The sequence below is a fragment of the Aspergillus luchuensis genome, chromosome 8 (genome assembly GCF_016861625.1).
Source record: "Aspergillus luchuensis IFO 4308 DNA, chromosome 8, nearly complete sequence".
Taxonomy (NCBI): domain Eukaryota; kingdom Fungi; phylum Ascomycota; class Eurotiomycetes; order Eurotiales; family Aspergillaceae; genus Aspergillus; species Aspergillus luchuensis.
In genome coordinates this window covers 2,572,495-2,597,624 of record NC_054856.1, presented here as the reverse complement: position 1 = coordinate 2,597,624, position 25,130 = coordinate 2,572,495, and the positions used below count along the sequence as shown (strand labels likewise).

Here is a 25,130-nt window from a genome sequence, read left to right as displayed (position 1 = left end):
GGGAATTGACGCTCCTTGACGTGCTGCCTGACGTCACGTCACACCTTCGAAACCGTCCAGGCCCATCCCCGGCCCCTTCGCTTCCCAACCCGAGGTCTGGTCTAGTCTATCTATCTACTTTTTTGGTTTGACCGGTACGGACAACACAGCTCTTCAACTGCAAACTATTTTTGGGATCGTATTTTTTATTGCTTTTGTAGACAAGAGGACGCCACCCCACAACTCGGCCTCCTCATCCGTGTCAATCAACTAATCTCAAAACGAGCGCAGTGAAACACACGCACACGCACACACATACACACACGCAGGGCTCATCGCAGACAGGGGGGAAGCGGGGAGGAGGAAGAGGAGGCACACCGCATTACGTTCATGGAAACCAGGATGCAAAACAAGCGTGGTCAGAGACATCATACGGGTATTCGCATGGACAGCCCACCGGAAGAGCGACCCTGGCGCCGCCGACAGGGTGCGTAGGAACATCACCGCACCCTTGGTCCCGGTTCTTTCCCCTCCCGACTCTGAGCCCACTGCCTTTCAACGTCATGAGTATATCGAAGAAGATGGTATCCGTACATCGCGGAAGACTTCGGCAGGCATAAGCTAAACGGCACAGCAGGGAAGCGACGGCAGCCAAGCAAACTAAGGAAAAAGAAAGCATGAAAAAGCGGAAACACAAGAAACAAGAAAAAGGAATCATGTAACGGAAAACGTAGGCAGAAAAGAAAAAAAAAATGGTTGATGAGAAGAAGCAGGGGTAAAAATAGAACAGCACAGCAAGACGATCGCTAGTAATGCATGGAATCCTTATCTAACCACAATCAGAGACGGAACTAGGAGAGCACGATGCTCCGGCCACACTAGACCTCAACAAGAAAGGAAAGGCACAGGCTATGAGGCAATGGGAGGTCGTCATATTGGGATCAACAACAAATTTGCCGCTTTTCCATGAGGCAAACAAGAAAAAGAAAAGAAAAAAGTCAATGATCAAGGTAAACACGAAGCGAAGGCGGATAATTGAAGGACAACAATAATGAGTATGGAACTGAAACAAAGGCGGATTAAAGGGGAAAGATAAGGCGTAGACCAAGGCGGAAGGGGGAAAAGTAAACATAGCGTCAAAAAAATGAACACAGAAAGAAATTGAATTTTTGAAACCGAACATAAAGGCAGGGAGAAGACATTCCTTGAGGCCGGGCATCACCCACAAGCCTCGATTCATTGAGAGCCGTAGTAAACACTGCCTTGAGATTGGGGATAGTAGTACGTTGTACCAGGGGGCGTCATCATGCCGCCCATGCCCATGACACCGCCGGCCCCGGGCGCATTCGGCATTCCATAGGAGGAGTTTGGATACATTTGGTTAGCATCGTAGAAATACACCGTACCACCTGCTTCGTGTGCGACCGTGCCCGGTTGAGCCGGTTGCTCGCCCGACGTGTGCGCACCGGGCACCATATACGGCACCTGTTGCCCCGGAGGGAAGGGAGGCACAGAGGTGCCGGGCCCTACTGCGGCATTGTACGGGGGGAATTCGGTCCCGGTAACAGAATAGTAAACGGCGCCAGGTGGGTAAGAACTGGGATAGAATGCTTGTGGCTGTTGAAAACCATATGGCTGGAAGGGTTGGGCATGGATTGCACGCTCGGGTATATGGGATAAGGGTGTCACCGACGAGTGAGCCGATGCAGCATAGCCGGGCGCATCTGAGCCATAGACGGGCCCGTTTCCAGGCATCGGGACCTGATGATGGAATGGCTGCTCCTGCTGCGGCTGAGGAGGGTTGTATGGAAAGCTTGCTGGCGTCTCAATGTCGGCAACAGAGACGGCCTTCTGGGGACGAGGTTGGTGCATCGGTATGGGCGCCGGACGGCTCTCCCGGAACACTGGAGGTTGAGGCTGTGGTTGTAGAGGAGGAACTGCTGTAGGAGGGCCGGGTGGCGGGGGTGGTAGTCCGGCTGGTGGTCTTGGAGGTGGAGGTAAACGGACAACGGGCTTACCGTTGTCTGTGGCCACGATCGTCTGCCTGGAGAGAACCGAGGCTGCCGGCGAGTGGTATCCTTCTTGCGAGGGCGCCTTGCCGAAGGACGACCTCCTACTGATGCTAACGCTTGGAGTGTATGTGGAACCTGCATAGATACTAGGCCGTCGTCCTGGAAAGAATCCGCTTCGGCGCCCACGGAAGGCCTGTTGATTGGGCCGGAGCGCCCGCGGGATGAAGATGAAAGATCGCTCTGTCGCGGGGAAGATATAACGCGCAGGCTGCCCGGGAAGCGAGATTCGGACAGGTTTATCGCGGCGCAGAGGAGGACGGTGCTGTGGTAAACGGGTGTGTTGCTTCTTTGGAACATTAGGGTATGAGATGGGTTGAGCCATGCCCGGTAAGTAGACCACGACAGGCACATTCCCTATCATTGTAGTACTCGAGAATGATCTATTGGGCGGGGACGATCGAGGAGCTGTAGGAACTGGCTTGGGGGGATAAGTTGGGAGAGTCGCAGGCGCCGCAGGCACTTTCGAGACGGGTGCATCATCTCCAGCAACAGTATCATGCAGATCGTGCGTCCACTTGTTTTCGCTGGCATCTGATTTGACCTGGTTCCTGCAAGCAGTTAGCATGAGTGTTCTGTCTGCCTCAAAAGTGAAAGAGCTAGAAGTTAGGCTCAAGCGTACTTGCGCACATTGCCGTCCACGATGAGACCGTATGGTCTCGACTTGGACTTAGCAAATGATTTGTGACCGTTGGCTGCAGTATCGGTCGAGCGTTTGTCGTGAAGGAAGAAGCTTCCTCGGGTGGGCACGAATGCTGGGTTTTCCTCCTTTTCCTTTGTATACTTCTCATTATCACGACGCCTCCTGTCCGTCAGGCTGTCTTGTTTTGGCTCTGCCGGAGGCGCCGACGGAGTCCTCCCAGTTTGCTGGCCAAGCTCTCCCTTCAGGTCGTCAAAGTGGATTTCGGCCGCCCCAGTTGTCTTGTCCGACAGTCTCATTCCGTTCATCATCGCTTCAGTATCAGACATGACCGTTCCCGTGTGGCGTTTCCCGGGCGAGGTTGAATGGCGGCGCCCGAGCTTCTGGCTTCCGGCAGGCATACGGCCGTTGAGCTGGGGAGGGTGAGTATTGCCCGCATCCCGGGTCACAGACGCCTCATCATCACTCTCATCGCTGCCCTCGCCATCGGCATCCTCCTCATCGGGATGACTGATAATGGATCCTTCGCTTAGGGAGTCGTCCTCCAGTTCTCCATCTAGTGAGCCCTCATCTTCGCCCTCTTCGTCCCTCCTTCGGCGGCGACTAGCACCGATGTTGTGTCGTCGTGGAGCCATGGTAAACGGAGGGAAAATAGAAAGCAAAAAATCACGGTAAAGGTTGGATTCGAGGTATGCTGGGGTGAATCGTGGTGGTGGAAAAGGGCGTCAAAGTGCACCGACCAGCAGCGGCGAGAGCGGCGGGTTGCAAGACAGAGAGGATGGGTAGAGAAGTAAGGTAGCTAGCTAGTAGGTCTAGATAGGAAGAAGCCCGCGAGCAACACGTTCCCGGAGAACCAAATAGACAAAGGTAGAAGAATAAAAGAAAACACGAAAGCTAGAGCAAGAGGGTGCACCTCAGGAGTGAGGGCAGGGAGTGTTGAACGGATGAACGAACTGGGGAGATTTGGTGGTTTTGAGCATGAGCCATGACATGCTCTTTCGATGTCAACCGCCTCAATCCGGTTAGCGCCCTCCCCAAACCACTTCAGGGATTCTAGAACTGCGGTTTATCTACTTTTAGTTGTTTAATGCCAGCTGATCGTCCATCAGAGCTACCCCCCTCCATTTTGCTTTTGAGAACTCCATATGACACTGGATTTTCTGCAAACATGGTTCCCCTCTTACATTATACTTTCCAACCAAACAGACTCCCAGTTCCCAGTCGAGGTCTAGGTATGTCGACATCCTGAGCATTACTACTATTGACGCCCGTTAACTCTGTCCGTCCACTCACATTGCCTGGTTCTGTTTACCCTGACTAAGCCCGCCTGGCAGCATCGGCCTTAGTGTATCTGTACCCAGTCTGGCGCAATACGAAGGGGCATGGTTCATGTACCAGTACACCAGAGAGTTCCACTGGCAGTACTAGTGCTACTAGCTGATCGATTTATGCTACGTCTCAGCCTTCCATGTGATACGCGGTGCCAGGACTTACAATGCGAACTGGAGGAAATGGCTAATCAGTCCATTGGGTACTATAATGCTTCATGGCTTACATACATTGTATACAAAAAGTCTCGGCTGGGTATCAAGGTACTGAGGACTTAAATCCTCAATGCTTCTATAGCGCCGTCCACGGCCGTCTTGATCCTCGACCGACGGGGCATGAAGTCCATGCAAGGATGGAACAACTCATGTCACAACTCACTATGACAACGATCTCACATCGACCAGATTACAGAGCCGGGCATTGCAAGGCTCCGTCTTTTCACCAGCAAGGAGATCTGGTTTGGTTCTTCATGGGCGATGGCTTCGTGTATTTTCTTCCGAAATGCGCACACGTTGTTCAAGGCGCGCGAACCATCCTTAATCAAAGGTGATCTTCTTTCCTTGACCTTCAACAATGGCTCCACTGAGCTTCTGGACAGTATCTTGATCGTATCTGGTATACTCCGGCTTTCCTTGCCTAGCCTTGCCCGGTCGCGACTGGCGAGGCTGCTCACCCGTCGAATCGTGCTCTGCAGGCCCAACCTCGCTGATGTCTGCGGTATCGTTCTTCTTGCCTTCGCCGTCCTTACCGAATCGCTTCTTATAGCGCGTCGTGGCATCTTCGGCAAATTCCATGCGCATCCGCCTACCGAGCAGGTTGTTCACCCACACTCTCTTCTGTCGCGGTTTCTTAGACTTTTTGCGGCTTTCGGCGTCGGACTCTTCTTCCTCTTCATCCTCCTCTTTGACCAGCACGTAGCCCTTCACCGCTGCTTCGGCTGCTGCAAGATCCTCAAACACTACCCAAGCATAACCCTTGCATTTGCCGGAGTCTTGGAATGTGGCCACATGTACGTTTGCGATAGTCCCGCATTGGGAAAAGTGCTCTTCGATAAGTTCCTTCGTAGCGTCGAAGCCGAGGTTGCCGACAAATATCCGCTTTGACGGGGGATTTCCAGATGCTGCACCCGAACTTGCGTTCTGACCCTCTCCTTTAGGCTTCTCTGGCCTTCCGGAGAAATTCTTTGCATCTTTGATGAGCACGCGACGTCCGGAGAGAAGCTGTTCACTGAGGCCCATTGCCTCCTGGGAGGCCTTCTGCGTGGAGAAATCGACGTAAGCAAAACCTTTGTTCTGGGCTTTTCCATGCTTATCACCAGACTTGGGCATGTGAATTCTCGTGATGGTCGTATCTGCAAAGGAGCAGTTGGTCGTAAAGAACTTGCGCACGTCATCTTTCGTCGCGAAAAATGGCAGGTTTCCGATCCAGACGCCATACTCGGACCGCTTCTGAGTGGCAGCGTTGTCATTGTCTGCAGGAGTCCCCTCTGTTTTCTTCTCCGTAGTGGTATCCGAGGGGCCTTCTGCGGCCTTCTTCTTCAGCTTTCGCAGAGCCTTCTTTGAGGGAGGTTCCGGTGCAGAAACATCGATCTCGATCTCGGAGACCTCTGGGAGCTTGCGCTTCTTGTGATTTTCCTCGCCTATGCCAGCCATGGTGTAGTGGGTGAAGTAATATGAAATAGAAAATATACTTCACAAAATAGGTGACCAAAACCAATGGGAGGGAAAAAGAACCTTCACTTGAAGAAGTCTCAGCGGCAATCACTGATAGCGGAGGGAAACTTTTTTTTACGGCAGGCAGAAACTCTCCGCCTCAACACCAGATCCTCCAGATCGGCGGACCGCTTAAACGTGACCGGCCCAAACACGGCCATCTCGAGCCTTATTCAGCCTTCGCTCCTGTCCGCCCCTTTCACCCGCCCACGACTCTGCAACTTGAGGCGCCATCCAGGTTTCTCGTTGTTTGCTTTGCTCATCTGTCATCATGTCGCATACCATTGATGATGCCCAATCCGTGACTGAAAGTCTACCGGATGCCCCCGGGGGCGCCCCTACCAAACAGTCGTACCGATCATTCAAGTGAGTGTGGTCCCCTGAATGCCTGGGGTGGCGCGGTGCTAATTCGACCGATCTACTATTTAGGAAGAAGTTCGCGAAGCTTAAGGTTAAGTTCGAGCTGCAGATGCGAGAGAGCGAGTCTCTCATCCGTGAAGGGTTGCGTATCGAGGATCTGTCCAAGAGGATTCAGGCACAGAATGAGTATGTTGCGCGCCTACATCTATAGCTTGTCGGTCGCTTACAGTTGATCAACCTGCAGTCAGCTCCTAGAAGTTCTCCTGGAATTCAACGACAGTCTCCATGTGTCCCCAAGTGTGCGGTACGATCTGAGCGCGCCGGAAGATGCATCCTTCTTACCACCACCCGAGCGAGACATTCCGAAATCGTACAATGACCCTGTCGTAGCGAGCTCTGTCTTACAAGAAGCCAAGGCTAGACTGGCTGCTGGACGTTTGTCTAGCGATGCTTATCGTGAGGTGGAGGAGGATGTCAAGCGCGGACAGGCTTTTGCACCGCGTATGCAGTACAGCACTCTGTCGACATTCCCCCATTCCGCGCCTTTGCAGCCAGAGAACCCCGACGACTGGAATCCCGCGCAAGAACTTGGGTTTCTCACCCCCGAATACGAGACCGAATATTGCCTGGCTCTGGATGCTAAACTGGGCGACGAAGAGGCCCTGGAGCAGCTTGAGGTTGTTCCCAAAAAGCCATCACTAGCGGAACGCGAGAGAGAGGCTGCTCTTCGGAGCCACGTCTCTGTACACAATTGGTTACGCCAGAATCAGCCCCAAATATTCCTGCAGGACAACGAAAACGCCTCGGAAAAGTCCGGCTCTCGACCCTCCAATCTACGCACTTCCAAGCGGGCTCCGGCCCAATCACGCAAAGAGGAGGATGTGTATGATGATGACAGTATCCTGGAAACTGCGTCCACCTCTGGAGGTACGAGAGGCAAACGCAAGCGCGATGAAGATAGCGGTTATCGGCCCAAGGGTGGTAGCAGTCGCTCAAACCGGAAGAAGAAGGATGATGAGAATGCCACCCCCAAACGCCCTTCGAAGCGATCTTCGGGCGTAGGTGCCTGAGACTGTCGATCGACAAATTCGGATCTTTTCCTTTTGTATCAATACATACTTTCCTTTCACACGTCTTCTTTGCCAATCATGTTTGCAAGTCCCATCGGAATCACGGCAGATAGTGATCCATTTCCAATAATGGGAGTGGACAAGCCTGCTACACGTTATGGGTCTTACCAAGGGGTCATCCCCAGTTTACAACCATGAATTTCCTATATCCGCGTATTCATCTGATCCATTGCTGTACTATGTGTTGGAGCGGCGGCTTCACTACTTACCTCCCCGCGCTGCTATTATGATGTGATATACCTCAACAATAATTACGGAAACCTTATAACTAGATGTCGTAAATCCGATGTGAAAGCAGTCATGTAAAACCCGATATACATTCATACAAATTAGACTAGTAGGGAAATAACAATGCTAGTGTTACCCATTCTCCCGGATTGGGAATGCGGCTTCACGTGCGGCTCCACCAGCGGTTTGCCTGGTTTGCTTGGCATGCCGAAAGTCTTGTCCGACTGCAGCTCCAATACTCCGATTTTCACGAATGCCCTCTATCTGAACGCAATAGAATCACCTGCTCGGCCATTGGTATATCTCGGAGCGGCAAACAGATCTCTACACTATGGCCATTACTATTCTTCCTCCGGTTGTGGAGGATGTCGACGTTCCTTACTCCGATTCGGAGGACGATGCCATGTCCGTGGATTCAGATGGAGGAGTCGATCTAGCAGCGGGAGATGCCACAAGACCTAGCAAGCGGGTTCGCTTAGTGGAGGGAACAAATATTGGCGCTGGAGTTCTCACACCGGGTGAGATCGTAACAGACGACCCGCAATGGATGAGGTTGGTTTGGCCCAATCTCTATATCAGCTCAAGGCGCAATTGATTGACACTTGACCGCAGAGGACACGGCACGTACACAAACCCACTATCCACCTCCATCATTGCCACCGTCGCCGGTACGGTTCAGAAGACCAACAAACTGCTCTCCGTCCAGCCCCTACGCGCCCGCTATACGCCTGAGATCGGTGACCTGGTGGTGGGGCGCATTGTCGAGGTGCAGTCTCGCCGATGGAAGGTTGATGTCGCTGCTCCCCTTCTCGCACAGCTTCCCCTCTCCGCTATCAACTTGCCTGGTGGTATCTTGCGTCGACGAACGAGCGCCGATGAACTACAAATCCGAACCTTCTTCAGCGAGGGTGACCTCGTCGTTGCTGAAGTCCAGTCGGTACATTCGGACGGAGGCGCCTCGCTGCACACCCGGTCGCTGAAGTATGGTAAATTGAGGAACGGCGTGTTTCTTGCGGTGACGGGGACGGGTGGCAGTGGTGCGTCCAGCTCGTCGGTCAAAGGTACTTCGGGAGCGAGTGCTACGGGAGCGGGAGCCGGAGGTGCAGCGGGTGCTGGTGGAGTGGTTCGGTCGCGCAGACAGGTCTGGACGATCAATACCGCCAATGGAGGTGGGGATGTGGATGTGATTTTGGGAGTTAATGGATACATCTGGATTTCTAAGCACGCCGATGGAGCGGCTGCTGCATCGTCGACAACGGAGAATGTGTCAATCACGCGCATGGAGGAAATGGTGTCGAGTTCCATCTACTCGAGTCAGAACGATGACATCCCGCCACAGACGCGTCGGGAAATTGCCCGGTTGGCGCAGTGCATTCGGGTGCTTGTCAACGGAGGAGTCCGGGTGGACGAGGAGACGGTGATGGGAGCCTACGAAGCCAGCTTACAGGTGGATCTGGAGGTGGGAGATGAAGAGGATGAGGAAGATCGGGGCAAGGAGGGCAGAGAATACCTGGAGGGCGACAAGGCTCGTCGGATTCTGGATTTGGTGCTACAACAACTATAGGGTTGTATATGGCTTTTCGAACCTTTCGATAGTAGTTCTCGTGAGAATAGATACCCCGACAAATGGACGAACATTACTGCCTCAATAATGGGTGTGTGTGTAGTAGTAGTAGTAGAGTTTCACCGAGACTAACTGATTACCATCCTCTTCTGTCTGTCTTTTTATCTTGTGATGCCTTCAACTTTTGCCTTTTTGGGGCTGATAAGCAAAGACCCCGCATCACGTGGCGATAACAGGACTGGTTATTGGTAGATCCAAAGAGAGTTAAAGAAAAGAAGGGATTCACTTCAAGAATGCAAGTAAAGGAGATCAGAAGATAAGAAATCAAAAGTAACCAAGCAGAAGCAAGAGTAACACAAAAACAATTCAGGGATCCGAGCGAGGGTGGCGTTGATCAGGAGGGGGCGTGACCAGTTGGCTGCCGCACAATTATTATTATTATTATTCTTCTTATTATTCTTTCTGGTGTTATTCTTATTCTGGATTCCTTCACTCTTTCTCTCTCTCTCTCTTCTTACCTTCTTCACTTCCATCTCTTCATCCACCCATTGGGGATTTTCCATCCAACACTCTTGCTTTTTTCCAGCCTTACCATGTCCTTCGTCTCAGAATCACTCTTTCTACTGTCTACCGTTACCTTTACCATACCCTCAGTATAGCCGACCGGGTTCTGCCGGCCACACTTGGTGTTGCCTTGTTCCTAGTAGTACAAGTTCATACTTGTTTCTACATTCCGGTCTCCCCTTTAGCTTATTCATAGCAAAAATTCTCGGATACTTTATCCCGCATTTTCTCCCGTGAAAATTCTTCTTGCACTTAGCAATCTTCTCTTTCTGCAATCACTATCCATCATGCCGGACCTGCGTCGTCAAGTGTTGGAGAGTGGCAAAACCATCTCTCGTAAAGCTGCTTCCCGCGAAGGCTCTCGACGAACTTCGCGCGCCAACTCTGCCCAGAATTCCCGCCAGTCCTCGCAGAATCAGAGCCGATATGGATCGGACGAGGAAGATCTTGACAGTCTCAGCGATGATACGGCCATGAGGTGAGCACTCCATAATCACTGCTTTCCCTTCCCTTCATTCATAATTTTTTGGTTTCCCCCCAAAACGGAATGATGTCATCGTCATCCGTCCCCTCTTGTGTGCTCCGTTACTAATGCGTGTTTTACGACCCAGCATTGGCTCGTTGGACGATCTAACCGATAACCCCGATCTGGATAACCATGATTGGGTTGAGGAGCTTGGGGATGTCATCCAGGATATTCTGGACCGCAAGCGTAGTAGTAATCTGAGCCGCGAAGAGGCCTACGCTGCGTTTTGCCGACTGGCTAAGTATCACTATGTCGAGGAACAAATTCGCGGTCGCGTTCTCGACTTGGTAGCGGCATTCAACCGCAGTATCAAGTTCGAGACCAGTGTGCGCGAAACAACCCTGGCGCTTCGTGCCGTTGAGCTCCTCGCCATTTCAGCCTACGACAATACGATCTACGAGCATGTCGAGCCCTTGCTGACTCGCACCGTGCGGGATTCAACCTCCAATACGGTCAAGGCAGCGGCAATTCACTGTCTGGGCGTTTGCACCATTCATGCAGGCGCTAGCGAAGATGGGATCCTCGACCAGATGACGTTCTTCTTGGACATCGCTGCCTCCGACGGGCAGTCGATCGGTGCTGGGGACGACGCAGCCAGCGTCGTTGCTGCTTTGCAAGAATGGGGCGTGCTCGCGACCTATATCGACGATCTCGAAGGCGAAAGCGAGGACGCCGTCCAGATCTTCATGGACCAGCTGAACAGTGGTGATTCGGCGGTCCAAATTGCTGCCGGTGAGAACATCGCGCTCTTGTACGAGAAGAGTTACACCCCACAGGAGGACGATGATGACGAGGAGGACGAGGATGAAGAATCGGAAGAGGAAACTTTCCTGTCCGGAGGTCGCGGCAACGGCCCCAAGTTGATCAAGCGCTACAACGCCTACCACAACACGCACGAGCTTGAACAGCAACTCCAGTCGCTGGCCAAAGTCCACAGCAAACGGATCAGCAAACGCGATAAAAAGAGTCTGCACAGCAACTTCGCCTCCATCCTAACGACGGTGGAGAATCCTCGTCGGGGACCCATGTACAACACCGCTATTGACCAAGACACTAACCGCCACTACGGCAGCAAGCTGACGGTCAAGATCGGCCGGCAGGGCGTGATGAACATCGACCGCTGGTGGAAATGGACGCGGCTGAGCTCGCTTCGACGCACCCTGCAGGGCGGCTTCGCGGCACACTACTACCAAGGCAACCGCGCCGTGCTGGAAAGCCTTCCGGTGATCATGCGCATGGACACGCCGTCGGACCGAGGGTATGCCAAGCGCACGACCAAACATCGGGATAGTCGTAGATGGGCGGTCCACGAGGCCTCGGACGAGGACTAGAGGAACATGTGACACATTCATCACTTGTTTTACTGGGTTTTTTCTCTTAAGTTTGATTCCCTGTTGCGTTAGATTTATTGCAGCGGGTGTTTTGTGAAGTCTTCCCTGTTTTCATGCATTCGACTTTGTACCCCGTTTCTAGAACACAGAACAGACGAGAATATTACTCGCCGCAGGTATCTCGCAGTGTGATAGAAACGAATAAAAGCTTACATATATCCATCCATACATACTTGACATATAACTATGTATAGGAAATCATTTTCAGTTATTGCTATATGAAATTTTCAGTTAAACTCGTGTATATAATGCTGACTACGTTACTATTCACTATTCAACACATAAATTAATCTTGGTCCATGACGGTATCAATAGTAAGTAGTTGAATAAGAACAAGAATATATCCCATCTCATTACACGCACATTAAATGAGGCAGCAAATGAATAAATAGTTAATAAATCGATAGATAAGCGTACACCGAGAGTGTTATAAGTTGAGTAGAATTCCACTACTTTTCCCCCATATATCCTCTATAGTATACCACTCACCACCGCACTCCCGCGATACTTCACTAATAGTATTTCCATCACATCACATATAAAATAGAATTAGAACTTACAGCCCACATGCACCCGTAAGATGAAAGCGCTAACACAATTACTTCGTAAAAACTGGCACCACGCCCGTCCAGGCGCCCTTACTCCGTTCCTCCCAGTATCCTTCCTTCCCAGACTTCAGTCGCCACACGGTTTCATCTCCCGGTGCCTCATCTACGGGAGTGAACCACCGCGGTGTCCAAGATTCGCCTGCGGCTTCCATCTCACGACGACGAGCGCGCTGACCCTCTTCCAATTGGACCTTGACTGCCTCGGCTTGGTCGACGTCGCCGTCTTCGAGGGCACGCTGGTCCGGACGAAGTCGGGAGTCTGTGACGGGGAGTTTGCCGTCCTCGATGGGAGTGACCTCATTCAAGGTCGCCGCGAAGGCCGTGAGACCGTAGTGTTTGGGCGCGTTGGGGACCAGAGGTCCGGCGCTCCAGATGGTTCCCGAGGGGTTGCCGTTCTTGGTGAGATCGAGGGAGGAGGTCCAGGTGCCGGTGAGACCCAGAGGTAGGTCGCGGCCGGAGGGGTCCGTGGATTTGGTGCTGACTTCTTCGCTGCGGCCGGAGAACATGCCGCCGGCTTTGAACGTGGAGAGGGAGCGGTGGCCAGTAGTTTCGTTGACGACGACCATTTCGCCGACAGGTTCGACGTATTTCTCGCCGGCGATGATGTTGCGGAGGAACGAAATGGCCTGGGCCCAGCTGAAGTGTTCGCCAGTGGTGTGGAGGGTCAGGCGCATCTTGCCTTCGGTGATGATTTCGGCGGATTTACCCCAGAATTTCTGCGTCGGCATGGGGGATTGCGTAAGGCTCCAGTCTTTGCTGTCGGCTTGGTAGGCAAGCTGGACAGGGCGATGCGAAACCTTTTCGGCGATGAAGCGGAAGCCAAGGTCTTCACGGACGAGCTCGTAGGTCTCACCGAGCATGGGGTTGAAGGGTTTGCGAATGGCGCGCTCGCGGATCCGGTTGCTAGAGATGGGAGAGAGGGCAAATGCGGTCACGTACATGAGGCGTTCAACGGGGTCGGAGGCGCTGGCTGCGCGGTCAAGCAGGGTGGAATACTCCATAACTTCGGCAGCGCGCTGGAGCAGCGACAGGGGCTCGTTGGAGGAAACAGGCATAGAAATCTGCGACAAGTCCTTGCCGACATTCTTGCGGAGGAAACCAATCAGACTGGGCGGCATGACTGTCGGCGCTGTGATGTTGGCACGACGCTTCACAGGGCTGAGTGGGAGCGGCGTGAGCGCTTTAGGGCGCCCGGGGAAGAGCGGCGAGTACTGATCGTGTCCAGCAGGCGCCTCGTCGGCCTCGTCCTCACTGTCAGAGGGAGCGTCGTTGACCATGGGTTCTTCTTCCACCTTGGGTTTCGAATCCCATACAGTGTGGTCGGAAGCATTGTCGGCCGCTGCCTCGTCGTCGCTGTCGCCCTTGATTGTGAGAAGCGCTTTACCGTCATCTGCATCGAAGAACTCCTGGGAGACGTCAGACTCGAAGCTGCGCCGCGCCTGCACGGTCGCGCCGGGAGGGTGTCGTCGCTGCTTGCTTTCGGAGATGAGGGTCGAGAACTCGCTGACGACCTGGTCCAGATCACGCAACACGGCCATGAGATGTTCATGAACCTCCTCCATGGGATCCGGGGGGCTGGCGATACTGCTGGGCTTGCGATCGCCCGCCAGGGACGCCGTGTCAAAGGCGCCCGGCACAGCCAGCTGCGAGGACATAGAGGCCATGGTCGTGGTGCGCTTGACACCGGGCTGAGTGGCCGTACTATTCTTGCGCTTCCAGAACGGGCGTTTGGCGTCCCCAGTCTCGTCTCCGTTCAGGTCCGTTGGCGTGCGATGCGGGCTGGGCGAGCGACCGCGGGGTCTCTCCGCGACATTGCCGCCCAGGTACTTGGGGTCAGTGTCCTTGGCCAGGCGCCGGACAGCATCGCGCGATCCGGATACCTTGCTCACAAGGCCCTCGACCTGCTCCCATTCCCTCTCCTCGACAGGATTCGGGGCGACACGCTGAGAGGGCACACGTAACAAGGGCTCGGACGGCAAGGCGGTTTCGTCGGTCGCGGTAGCAGGGGTCTTGGAGGACGGGGCGGAGGCCCGCTCCAGCGCCCGCTTCCAAGCGGCGAACTCCTGGTCATTGTTGGCGCGTAGGTGCCAGACTTCGGTGCCGGAGTCGATGGAAATCTCGCGCGACTTCTCGTTGCATGCGACCGCAGCCAACGACAAGGGGATGGAACCGCGGAGCGCGGCAGAATTCCGATCGTGGTAGTAAGACAAGGTCGACGAGGTATAGTCGAGGGAGAAGAAGCGACGCGCCCAGCCCTGATGGCGCTTCCGCCGTCGCTTCTGAAGCAGGCCCGTATAGGTATTGAGCGAGTCGGGGTCGCTGGCGAGGGGCGGCGGCTGAGCGACGCTGTTGCCCCGTCGGCGGGCAGCCAGGGACTTTCCGGATTCAGCGGTATCGGACCGTATGGGGTGGCTGGAGGCATGAGGGACGGGAACTGACTGTGGTGGGAGGGCGGTTGGGTAGGTGAGCAGGGCGAGAGTGACGGTTTTCGAGAGTTGCTTGGAGAAGGTATTGTCAAAGACCAGGGCGTAGTTTCCACCTTCGTTGGCGGGCACGTCGTAGGTACCGCGGAAGATGCGTTCGGCCTCGCATTTGCCGATCCATTGGATCTGCTTAAGGCCAATGCCTGTCAGCTTGTCAATGACGGAGGCATTGGGTCGCGAGGCCGCAGCGCCAGCGGTCGCGGGCAGGTTTTCATTAGAATCGGCGTTGGGGGAATCGGTGGCAGGTAAGTTGGTGTTGGAGCCCAGAACGGCCGAATGGCCGGGATGCTTGAAGATGCCGAAGTTGATGGACTTCTTGTGCGGTTGGATGCTCCAGGAGATGGTGTGGGCGGGCTTGACCGATACCCAGCGGACAAAGTAGGACTGTAGAGAGGGGTAACAACAGAGACAGGAGTTAGTCCAATGCCATCAATCAATTCAGCGTGTCATGCATCCATCCCCTCCGCCCCCTTACTTCAGTGTCAACATACCTTGCTGTGGATCTCCAGCTCCTCCATGGCCGCCATCGTTGCGCGAGTGGCCCTTGTTTGTGTGGGGGGTAATGGGAAAGACGACAATGAGGGGGAGCAATTGAGAAGATGAGGAACAAAATCAAGTGGAAGATGGATCTTTTTTAAAGTCGGAGGACTGGCGAAGGAGCTGAAACAAAAAGGAGGGAATGATGGATCAGGCTGAGGCTCAGCTGTACGTCAGCCACGAGGCAGGGCAAGAAGCAAAGCAGAAGTGGCAGCAGAAGCAGCAGATCTTACCAGTCATGCAGCAGCCCGGCTCACGTTGGATTGCGGGAACGATCGGATAAGGAGACACGGGCCAGAAGTGACTGTGGGATGAAGGGTCAAAGAGTGACGACAGATGCGGGTATTTTAAGGAAAAAAGAGGGGCGGTGGAGGAGGAGGGGAAGACGGTAAGAAGTAGTAGTAGTTGTTGTTGTTGAAGTAATTGAAGTAAAGGAAGTAGTAAGGACAAGGAGAAGGGGAAGAAGGAGGAGGAGGTGCGGAGAAGCCGGACCCTAAACAACTTTCCACTCTTCTCCTCTCTCTCTCTCTCCCAGACCGGCCGAGGGACAACTTAAACCAAACAATTGGCCTTTGAAGGGGATGAGCAGCTTGTGTCCGCTTCACATGAAAGGCCAGACAGAGACTGAGCTCAATAGTCAGTCTCTAGTCCATCTCCGGCTACTGATGATCTGGTTCCTGGTGGATCCATCCAGTTTCCCTTTTACCTTTTTATTCTCTCGTTTTCTGGAATTCCTCGGAGTTTCACGGAAAATTAATGCGTCAGGGGCAATCAATACTGGAAGATATATTTACTACTAAGAATACTAAACTTATAGTTCAGACAGTAATAGTTCATCCCAATGCAATGCAATCAATTCATGTTTAATTCTCTTTTAGTCCCCAGGAATTAATCGTTTCGAACCCGCAACCATGAGATGCTACGCGGATGCTAAATCAACACTCTGTCTTATGAGAGAACAAGAGAGAGAAAGAGAGAGAGAGAGGTAGAGGAAGAATAGAAGTCAAGAAAATACACAGGAGAAAAAAAACCAAGAATCCCGACCTCATCCAGCAATCAACGATAAAAAGAAATAGAACGTCCCGAGGAATATTACACACAGTATACAGAAGGAAAGAAAAAGAAAAGGAAAAGAAACCATCACCTTCACCTTCACCGCCGCTTGCCGGCCTGCATGTTGGTGAACAACAATTTGAAGCCATTGCACAGAGCCCGCATGTCCGGGTATGGGTTGCGCTGCAGCTCATATCCTTGAGGGATCACCTTCACTGGCCAGCTGTGCAGCGGCGCCTTCTCACCCGCCTTGAAGCACAGGAAGAAGTAGCCCGCATGTTTGGGATCGATGCAGAAAGCGTAGGCCGACCGCCGGGGGTTGGCCTTGGTGTATGTTTCCAACCAGGAGTCTAGAGAAAAAGAGGAAAGACGTTAGTGATCATCACAAAACATAAACGAGCCCTAAACAAGACTAAGAAAGAAAATGACTTACAGGTGGCGTCCTTGTTGCCGTCCTGGTACTTCTCATGCAACATCATCTCATCTACCTTCTTGGTCATCGCCTTGACGTGGTTGAAGATCAAATCGTCCAGATCACTGTATGTGTAGCGTCCGCCCACCTTCAGCGTCCGTCCCACGGAGAATTCGTTCTCCTTGTCCAGCTCCAGCACGTCAATATGCTGGAAGATGCCGTCGGACACCTTCCATGTCACCGCCAGATGGTCCGGTCCCTTGGACGACGGCCGGATCACCACATCTCCCCGGCTCTGCGACCCCAAGAACTCCTCCGCCTGCGTCGAGTTGAACGGCCGGAACATCGGATGCTTGATCACTCGCATCGTCCGTCCGCCGCTCTGCGTCTTCTCCTGCTGCGCTTCTCGGTCCTGCGCCTCCTGACGGTCATCCCACTCCCCTTGCAATCGGTCCGGCGTCCGCAGCACCGGCCGGCTGACTTGCTCCTCCCGCAGCGAGACATTGCACAGGAAATTCTTGCGGTTCAGGAAGAGCACCTTGGCCGGTAGCGTCTGGTGGATCTGGTACAGCGCTCGCACGGGGATATCATACCGGTCGGTCAGCTCCGACTCGGGCACCAGTGCGTCAATTCCGCAGTCCAGCTTGCCGTCAATGTGATCGTCTGTAATCCGCTTGATGGAGATGGGCACCACCATACCCTCCGACAACGTGTCTGCCGTCTCACCAGTGAGCATGGTGAAGATGTCATCCGTGCTGAGGAAGACGAATTGCTTCCGGAGTTCCTCATACGGCTGTTGCAGCTCCGCCCGGATCGTCTCCAGTGTCGCTCGCTTGCGCTGGTTCAGGTTCTTCTCCAATTGCTCGGCATACTCCTCCAGAATCAGGTCGTTTACACGATCCTGTGCCTCCTCGCGGAACAGTTTGCGTACAATCGCACCTGGTCCATTCTCGTCCGTCTCCGCCTTGATATCCTCTTCATCCAGTTCCAGCGCATCCGCCGCCATCTTGCGCGCAATATCGTAGTCTTCCGGGTGTACACGAGTGTTGTCCAGCGGATCCGCATCCGGATCAGCGTTCTCAAAGTCGATGTACAAGAAGCTGGCGCAATTGTTCCACACCTTCACACCCATGGCCGGATACTGGGCATTGACACCCAACAGCTCCGCCCGATTGTTGACCACGCCGCCGTTCATGTTCACAATCTTGAGCAGGTGTGCCGCCTTACGGGGTCCCAGGCCACAGACGTAGGGCAGGAGGTTGGCCGTCGCCGAATCCGTGACGGCTTCGTTGATGTCCACACCCACCAGATTCACCATGTCCACCAGCGCCGTCTCCAACTGCTTCAGCAACAGATCCTGAGAGACGAGCTGCTGGCCCGGCTTGAACTGGATGGACACGATGTCCCGGCCCAGAGATGCGTACTCCTTCAGCGGGCTCTGCAGGTACTTGGCCAAGGCCACACAGTAATGCGTCAAGGGGGCGAAGCTAGGGTGGTCCTTCTTCGCACGCTCGCTGTGCTGGTAAAGTCGGGCAACCTCGTCATTGACAATCACCACCTCCAAACGGTCGCTGACTTCGTCATCGCGATCATCGGTGTAAAGAGCGCCGCGCAGGTCTTGCCGCTCCACGACCTCGGTCAGCAGCTTATACAGGCGACGGGTCTCCGGAGACATGCCGGACACACCGATGACATCGGGACGCCGACGCTTCACAAGTTCGGTGAAGGCGGCAACATCCTTGCCGTCGGCAATGTTACGGTCGCGATCGCCAATGGAGAGGTCTGTAAACTTTCCGTTTTCCAGCACACGTCCATCCTCTTCGATGTAGGCCCAGTGGATGGGCTCGCGTCCGACGATGCCGGTACCAGTGGACAGAGCCAGCACGCGCGGCACGGTACCCAAGATCATACCCTTAGGCTTGTAGGGGGCCTGATCCAGTCGCTGGGAGAACGCCTCGCGACACTCCTTCGCCACATGGTTCTCACATTCCTGACGGATATTTTCCTTGACGCTGCGATTGATCAGCCGCTCGAGCTTGCCGAGGGCCAGATCCAGCACATCACGACGCGTGCGGTTCCAGACGTCTGCCAGTTCACTGTAGTTGTCCGACTCGATGTCCTGGTAGAGGCGTTGGCGGAAGTGGTCAAAGTTCTCAAAGCGGACCTTCACTTCCACCAATCCTTCCTCTTCGGCCTTGAGCATGCGAAGATACAGCTCGGGCCGACGGGCAATGTCGCTAAGTTGCTGGTTCCGTAGGTACTTGAATTCGTAGTACGGGTGCTGCTCGTCAATGCGGCGCAGACCCTTCTCGGTGCGGAAGCAGTCCACGGCGCCATTCATGTAGTACGCTTGGCGAACGACCTTGCGCATCTTGGGGCTCATCACGATCTCCTCTGCGAACATGGTCTTCGCGGCCTTGACCACATGCGACGAGTTGGAGAAGTCGTTGTCAAGGAACGAATCCGCCAACTCATCCGGCTGCTCCGCGGGATCTTCGGTGTACTGGCGGCGGCCTTCCTTCAGGGCATTCTGGGCAAACGCATCTGCAGTGATACCGAAGGCGCGGACGAGGCCGTAGGCCTTGCCATTCCGGACGCGCTCGAAGAACGTCTTGCTGGACGCTTTCCGGCGCTGGGTTTCCCCGTTTGCTTCCCCGTTCATGAGCGTCATATCCCTCAGCTGGGATGCATACTGGAAATGGACGTAGTCCTGAATATCCTGTAGCTCCTCCATTGTCACCGCGGTTGGGAGCATCTCCTCCACGATGGTATCATTCACGCTGAAGAGGCTCTGTAAGTTGTCAAAGGTCTTCTGGATCGTAGTGCGCTTTTCCACGAGCGCCTTGAACTTGAGATCATGGTCGAAGATGTCCCAAAGATCGGTCATGTTCAGGAGCTTTTCCGCCTTGATGGTGTACTGGGAGGCGTCCCCATCATGGCCCGCTCCATCCACGGCCACCTTGGCCGCGTGAATCATGTAGTCCTTCCGGTGCTGGAAGATGAACGGCACTTCCCAATCGTCAGTGACCAGGAACTCCAGTACCTTGGCCACTGAGCGCTGGAAGGGCTCCCGTAGTTCAGGCTCGATCCGCTTCTTGAGGAGCATCAAGTTGGAGATCCAAGCTGCCTCTTCCCGGAACTGGTCTTCCGTCAGCACTACGTTCCGGTAGGGCTTGCGGGCGATTTGGTGTCGTTCGGGTTCGTCCAGCAGACGAATCTGGTTATCTTCCTCCGTCAACATCTTCTCGGCCAGCTGTGATGGCTCGAAGACATCCTTCAAGTCCAAGTGCTTTTCCTCATCCACTTCCTGCTCCTGCTCTTGTTCCTCCATTTCCAAAGCGAACAAGTACTCGTTGCCGTCTCCGAACGCAGCGCGCATATCTTCGAGGGCGTTCTCGTCCAAGCCGGTCGCATCGGTAACGCCTAGACCTCCCTTGGAGGTACGAGTAACTTCCAAGTCTTCCCGTTCTCGCTGAATTTCCTCATCGGAGAAAACATCCTCTTCAATGAAGTCGTCCATTTCATCGTGCATGTGTCTCCGGTGACCGGACCTCCCGTAGTCGGCAGCGGGCTCTTCATCTTCATCGGAGTTGAAAATATCGTCAATGCCCTGGGACGCTTGTCGGAGATCGCGATCCTTGTGACCACGCTTAAGACGTTTGAACTTGGGCTGGGATGCTTGTTAGAATCGCCCCTGTGCAAAGGTAGAGAATCAGTGGGGGCAATGAATGAGGTGAACATACTTCTCCAGCAGAAGCTGACTGGAAGCTCGGGTTGAGTTCCCCAATGAGCTCCAGATCTTCCTCGTCCAGATGTTCATCTTCGCGTTCGCGATCCCTTTGCTTTCGTTTCTCCCGTCGGCGCTCGGCGCGCTCCTCTATTTCCTCGTCCTCGTCGACAATGAAACCTTCGCGGACCTGGAAAGTGGGTCAGTATGGGGTACATTGAATAAAGTAAAATTGGCGCATGATTGAACACAGAGGAGGACGTACGGCGCGAGCGGCTTCCTCATCGTCGTCATCATCCTCATCCTCTTCACTGGAGTCGTAGTTGTTGTTGGTGCCAGCACCCTCGCGGACTTCGCCATCATAGTCATCGGCAAGCTCCTCCTCATTCTCATCGTCATCAATCATGGCCTCCCCCTCGACCAGATCGCGAGCGCTCATCTTCGGTTTGTAATGTGTTGGTGGACTAAAAGGTCGGGGAATAAGAAAAAGGGTGGATGGATGCAATCTGCGGAGACCGATTTGGGGGAGAGGAGTCGTTGAAGGAAACGAGTCACGACAGGAAGAACCGCCACAAGAGACGGTCACTCACAGAAGGTGGCCAAGCAGGAGGTTGAAAAGAAATGAAGAAAGGATGAGAGAGAATCTGGGCGGCTTTGGATGGACGAGACGAGATCCGATGGCTTGCAGCAAAGAGACGCTGTGGCGCGGGCACTTGCTTCACCGCCCGCTGGAGCTGTGGCTGGAGAAAGAGCTCTCACGTGGAGACGCTAGCCTGTTAAGGGCTAGTTCTTAGGGGAAAGGGAAAACACCACGGGCGCAGTTTGATAGGGGTCATGTGATGTGTTATACCCCTCGCTGAAACAACTTCTTTTTTTCTATCCTACAAACATATGAATACGGAATGACAGTCATAGATTTGAGATGGTGACTGGGGTGGACTTATCCCTGTCTCATCCCATGTGTTGTGTTAAGGGTGAATAACTGGATGGAGGACAATAGGTTAGGTCTATCTACCCTATTGACTTGCCAGACAAAGAGTGAAATGATAGACGGCGCCAACTCCCATCGCTTGTTTCAGCGCTCGTCACTAGACAGACCCGGTCGCTCTCTCTTTGTTTCGGATTTTTCCCTGAATAGAAGAACTTTTTTTAAAAAAATCATCGTGCTGGTTTCCAAAAGTTGTAGACCTCGTGGCAAGAGGAAAAAAAGAGGATAATCAATAGTTGATACAAGCGTGTGCCTGGTTCCACTACTTTGATCTCCGCCCCAACTTTCTCCTCCTCACGGCGTCCCTCCAAAGCACGCCAAACCCAACTCCGACCCTCTCCCTCCAACACCATCCTTTCCCACTGGATCAAGTCGCCGGTTTGAGGAGCACTCACTCACTTTCTTACCCTCATCCCCTGTCGAACCCTCCAACAAATTTCAGCGCCCATAAACGCCACCAAACCGGGGTGATCAAGTCCAACCACCAAAGAACAACCCCCCACCTGCGCTCTCTCCCGAACCTCACGGCGCTTGTCCGGTGTCTCAGTGTCCAATAACTCCCCCGCCGCTGCTGGCCCAACGGTCGGACACTCGTCGACTTTTTTTATCCTGTTTCCCTGACTAGCAAACTCCTCCTCCAGGAATCTTGGCCATAAATTCGATCGTGAGACGGTACTTTTTGCCTGGAACTACTTCGTCTCCTATACCGTCGCTGTATTCCTCCTTCTCCCCCCTCCACCGTCTCTCCCTCTATCTCAAGTCACGGTGCGCACTATCGCTCCTGTGACACAATCATGGCCGACCAATTCAAGGCGCGAACACTCAAGCGCAAGAACGTCAAAGGCCTTGCCCTGAACGCAGCCCCGAAGCCCGCCGCCAATAACTCCGATGGCGATGCTCAGGTTCCAGGCGCCATTGGAAATGCCGACAGCAACCGCACCGATACTCTGGAGATCGGTCTCGAGTTCCGTCTCGACCTGCGTAGCGAAGACTTGGTTACTCTGAAGGAGCTGGGCGCTGGAAATGGTGGTACGGTCTCAAAGGTCATGCACGCCTCCACGAAGGTGGTCATGGCTCGAAAGGTGCGTGCCTTCTGGGGACCCTCGTCGTCCGTGCTTTTGCCGTAGACCCGGTATATAGGCTGACTCCATCATCCTAGATCATCCGTGTCGACGCAAAGGAAAATGTGAGAAAGCAGATCTTGCGGGAGCTCCAGGTTGGGCATGACTGCAATTCCCCCCACATTGTCACCTTCTATGGTGCCTTCCAGAATGAAGCCAGAGATATTGTCTTGTGTATGGAGTACATGGATTGCGGGTAAGGGAGCCGCTGCCTATCTTCTTTATCTGTTGGTTCCAAGCTAACCTGGACCCTTGCATGATAGCTCGCTCGATCGCATATCCAAGGACTTTGGTCCCGTGCGGGTAGACGTGTTGGGCAAGATCACCGAGTCTGTCCTGGCCGGTCTGGTGTATCTGTACGAAGCTCATCGTATCATGCATCGCGATATTAAGCCTTCCAACATTCTCGTCAACTCGCGCGGCAACATCAAGCTCTGCGACTTTGGCGTTGCAACCGAGACCGTCAACTCGATCGCCGATACGTTCGTTGGCACCTCTACCTACATGGCCCCCGAGCGTATCCAGGGTGGTGCGTACACTGTGCGCTCGGATGTGTGGAGTGTTGGATTGACGGTGATGGAATTGGCGGTTGGTCGCTTCCCCTTTGACACGTCGGACTCGTCGGCAGGCGACCGTGCCAGCGCCGGTCCGATGGGCATTCTGGATCTGCTGCAGCAGATCGTGCACGAGCCCGCTCCGAAGTTGCCCAAGAGCGACGCCTTCCCTCCCATTCTGCATGAGTTTGTCGCCAAATGTCTCCTCAAGAAATCCGAGGAGCGCCCCACGCCTCGCGAGCTTTATGTATGTCCCACCCCTTGCCCGCTTTTGGACTACTGTCTTGATCCGGATTTGACTGACAGTCGATTTAGGACAAAGATGCGTTCCTGCAGGCCGCCAAGCGGACGCCGGTTGATCTTCAAGAATGGGCCATCAGCATGATGGAGCGACACAACCGCAAGTCGTATCTGGCTCCTCCGCCGCCCAAGTCGCTCAAGGACGAGCCTCCGGCTCCGCGATCTACTCCGTCCCCGAAGCCTCAACCCCAGCCCCAACCCAGCAGCAAGCCGATGCGCACTCCCCAGTACGCCCCCAGCGACATTCCCTCCAGCGTGGGCCGCAACAGCCCCTCGCAATATCAGTACAACTATGCCCCCGCAAACCCATCTCCGCGTCCACCCCGGTCGACACGCTCGCCTCCCATCTCTCTCGAGCATCTGTCGTTGGAAGATGAGTACCGCTCCGGCCGTCGACCCTCGCGGACTCCCGTCGGTGGTCCCTCTTCCGGATTGGAACCCCCCATGCATCCGGTGGGATCTCGCTCCGCCAGCTCACACAACACGAAGTCGCGAATGCCCCTACAGTCAGCAGTACTGCCCATGCGAAGCACGCCTCCCCCGAACGGACCTCCGCCCCCTGCTCCTGGAAATGGATCCTGGCAACGCCAGCCAAACTCCATGCGCGGGGACCATATGACGGGCGCTGTCTAGACTGCCGGCCCTGTTATCCACCATCTCAACTCTCTCCTCACCCCCCTTCACTTCTCTCACCTATTCTCCTATTCCCCCTCTCCTCTTCTCCGTTTATTAGAATCTGTGGACGTGACGAACTGACAAACAAATGACACATACCCACAAACACACCGCTACTTGCTTGAAGCATGAACCCTTGAACCATGTATCCCATTCAACCTTACATGATGTATGTCCATGACAAACACACACACAACATTTTTGCATCGGCAAGGCGTATTCATTCATTGACCTTTCTTTTCTTCTTCTTCATCTTCTCTTTTCTTTCTTCTTGATCTCATTTGTCATATTCCTTTTTTTTGTCAGATATACATACATCCATAGCTTCTATTTTCTTTCATGTCCTTTTTTCTTTTTCCTTTTTACTTCATATTCCATTTTGCATATTCTAGGTCATCTTACCCATCTAGCTGACTGTAAGTATCTTTTGTGTTTTGTCACTCATCTCCGTTGGTCACTGGTTATGTTTCATTGCTCGATGGCATGGGAAACAAAAATGAGATGGGGATGAATATAACAAAGTAAATTTAGTACGATGCTTTGCCATGATAAATTACGTTACTGTAATTTGTAGTGAGGGAGATGGTCAGTGGTAAAAGACTGTTATCTCTGTTTGGTGTTACGTAGGTTAAAGTATAGACTAAAAGTCATGTCTATGGTTGACTGCTGTTACTAGATTGATTACAGCCTACACCCCCGGAATGAACCAAAGCAATCATACCTGTCAAATGTTCTGCTTCGTTTTCGTTGCTAGACAGTGAAATAGTATGAGGTGAATGATCATAGAAACACTGCCTATCCGTGGGAGAATCAACAGATAAAGATAGAACAAACGCAGATCACACAGATACAATCGAGAAGCATAAACACCGCACCGAATCATGCAGGTAGGAAAAGAGGAGATCCCATCACACCATACGAGAGACGTAGAGAATAGCGCCGGGTGGCAAATAAGAAGACAACGAATATAGACGGCCAGAAACCGCACATCCGACAACAAACACAACCCAACATCAAACTGGATGGACCCTTCTACTCATGCCCGTTCATCATTCCCCCTGTAACCCGGAAATCCGACGACGCCAACAAAAAGAAAATAATGTAAAGACCAAAAGCACGCACACACTGAGCAGTCCGTCAAACAGGAATCAGGCATACCTGAATTCCCAGCACAGGACAC

General features: G+C 53.6%; 8 protein-coding genes across 8 annotated transcripts; 4 read left to right on the top strand and 4 right to left on the bottom strand.

The window, feature by feature from the left end:
- Window positions 1-1,215: 1,215 nt before the first annotated feature.
- On the bottom strand, window positions 1,216-3,323 carry AKAW2_80926S (uncharacterized protein; the record flags this gene model as incomplete). Its single annotated transcript, XM_041682001.1, has 2 exons — window positions 1,216-2,599; window positions 2,671-3,323. The coding sequence occupies 2 exons, from the start codon at window positions 3,321-3,323 to the stop codon at window positions 1,216-1,218; spliced, it is 2,037 nt and encodes a 678-aa protein (XP_041548887.1).
- Window positions 3,324-4,553: 1,230 nt separating this feature from the next.
- Window positions 4,554-5,669, bottom strand: AKAW2_80925S (putative RNA binding protein Rnp24; the record flags this gene model as incomplete). Its single annotated transcript, XM_041681999.1, has 1 exon — window positions 4,554-5,669. The coding sequence occupies one exon, from the start codon at window positions 5,667-5,669 to the stop codon at window positions 4,554-4,556; it is 1,116 nt and encodes a 371-aa protein (XP_041548886.1).
- A 331-nt stretch (window positions 5,670-6,000) lies between these two features.
- AKAW2_80924A (uncharacterized protein) lies at window positions 6,001-7,159 on the top strand (the record flags this gene model as incomplete). Its single annotated transcript, XM_041681998.1, has 3 exons — window positions 6,001-6,095; window positions 6,159-6,275; window positions 6,334-7,159. The coding sequence occupies 3 exons, from the start codon at window positions 6,001-6,003 to the stop codon at window positions 7,157-7,159; spliced, it is 1,038 nt and encodes a 345-aa protein (XP_041548885.1).
- Window positions 7,160-7,778: 619 nt separating this feature from the next.
- RRP4 (exosome non-catalytic core subunit RRP4) lies at window positions 7,779-9,011 on the top strand (the record flags this gene model as incomplete). Its single annotated transcript, XM_041681997.1, has 2 exons — window positions 7,779-7,999; window positions 8,060-9,011. 2 exons carry the CDS (start codon window positions 7,779-7,781, stop codon window positions 9,009-9,011), a joined length of 1,173 nt encoding a protein of 390 aa, XP_041548884.1.
- A 1,155-nt stretch (window positions 9,012-10,166) lies between these two features.
- On the top strand, window positions 10,167-11,432 carry AKAW2_80922A (IFRD domain-containing protein; the record flags this gene model as incomplete). The annotated part of the gene is made up of 1 exon (XM_041681996.1): window positions 10,167-11,432. The coding sequence occupies one exon, from the start codon at window positions 10,167-10,169 to the stop codon at window positions 11,430-11,432; it is 1,266 nt and encodes a 421-aa protein (XP_041548883.1).
- Window positions 11,433-12,090: 658 nt separating this feature from the next.
- On the bottom strand, window positions 12,091-15,110 carry AKAW2_80921S (oxysterol-binding protein related protein OSH3; the record flags this gene model as incomplete). The annotated part of the gene is made up of 2 exons (XM_041681995.1): window positions 12,091-14,967; window positions 15,075-15,110. The coding sequence occupies 2 exons, from the start codon at window positions 15,108-15,110 to the stop codon at window positions 12,091-12,093; spliced, it is 2,913 nt and encodes a 970-aa protein (XP_041548882.1).
- Window positions 15,111-16,272: 1,162 nt separating this feature from the next.
- Window positions 16,273-20,751, bottom strand: spt6 (chromatin-remodeling histone chaperone SPT6; the record flags this gene model as incomplete). The annotated part of the gene is made up of 4 exons (XM_041681994.1): window positions 16,273-16,523; window positions 16,607-20,255; window positions 20,329-20,502; window positions 20,578-20,751. 4 exons carry the CDS (start codon window positions 20,749-20,751, stop codon window positions 16,273-16,275), a joined length of 4,248 nt encoding a protein of 1,415 aa, XP_041548881.1.
- A 1,343-nt stretch (window positions 20,752-22,094) lies between these two features.
- On the top strand, window positions 22,095-23,908 carry ste7 (MAP kinase kinase Ste7; the record flags this gene model as incomplete). Its single annotated transcript, XM_041681993.1, has 4 exons — window positions 22,095-22,382; window positions 22,460-22,617; window positions 22,685-23,222; window positions 23,291-23,908. 4 exons carry the CDS (start codon window positions 22,095-22,097, stop codon window positions 23,906-23,908), a joined length of 1,602 nt encoding a protein of 533 aa, XP_041548880.1.
- Window positions 23,909-25,130: the final 1,222 nt, after the last annotated feature.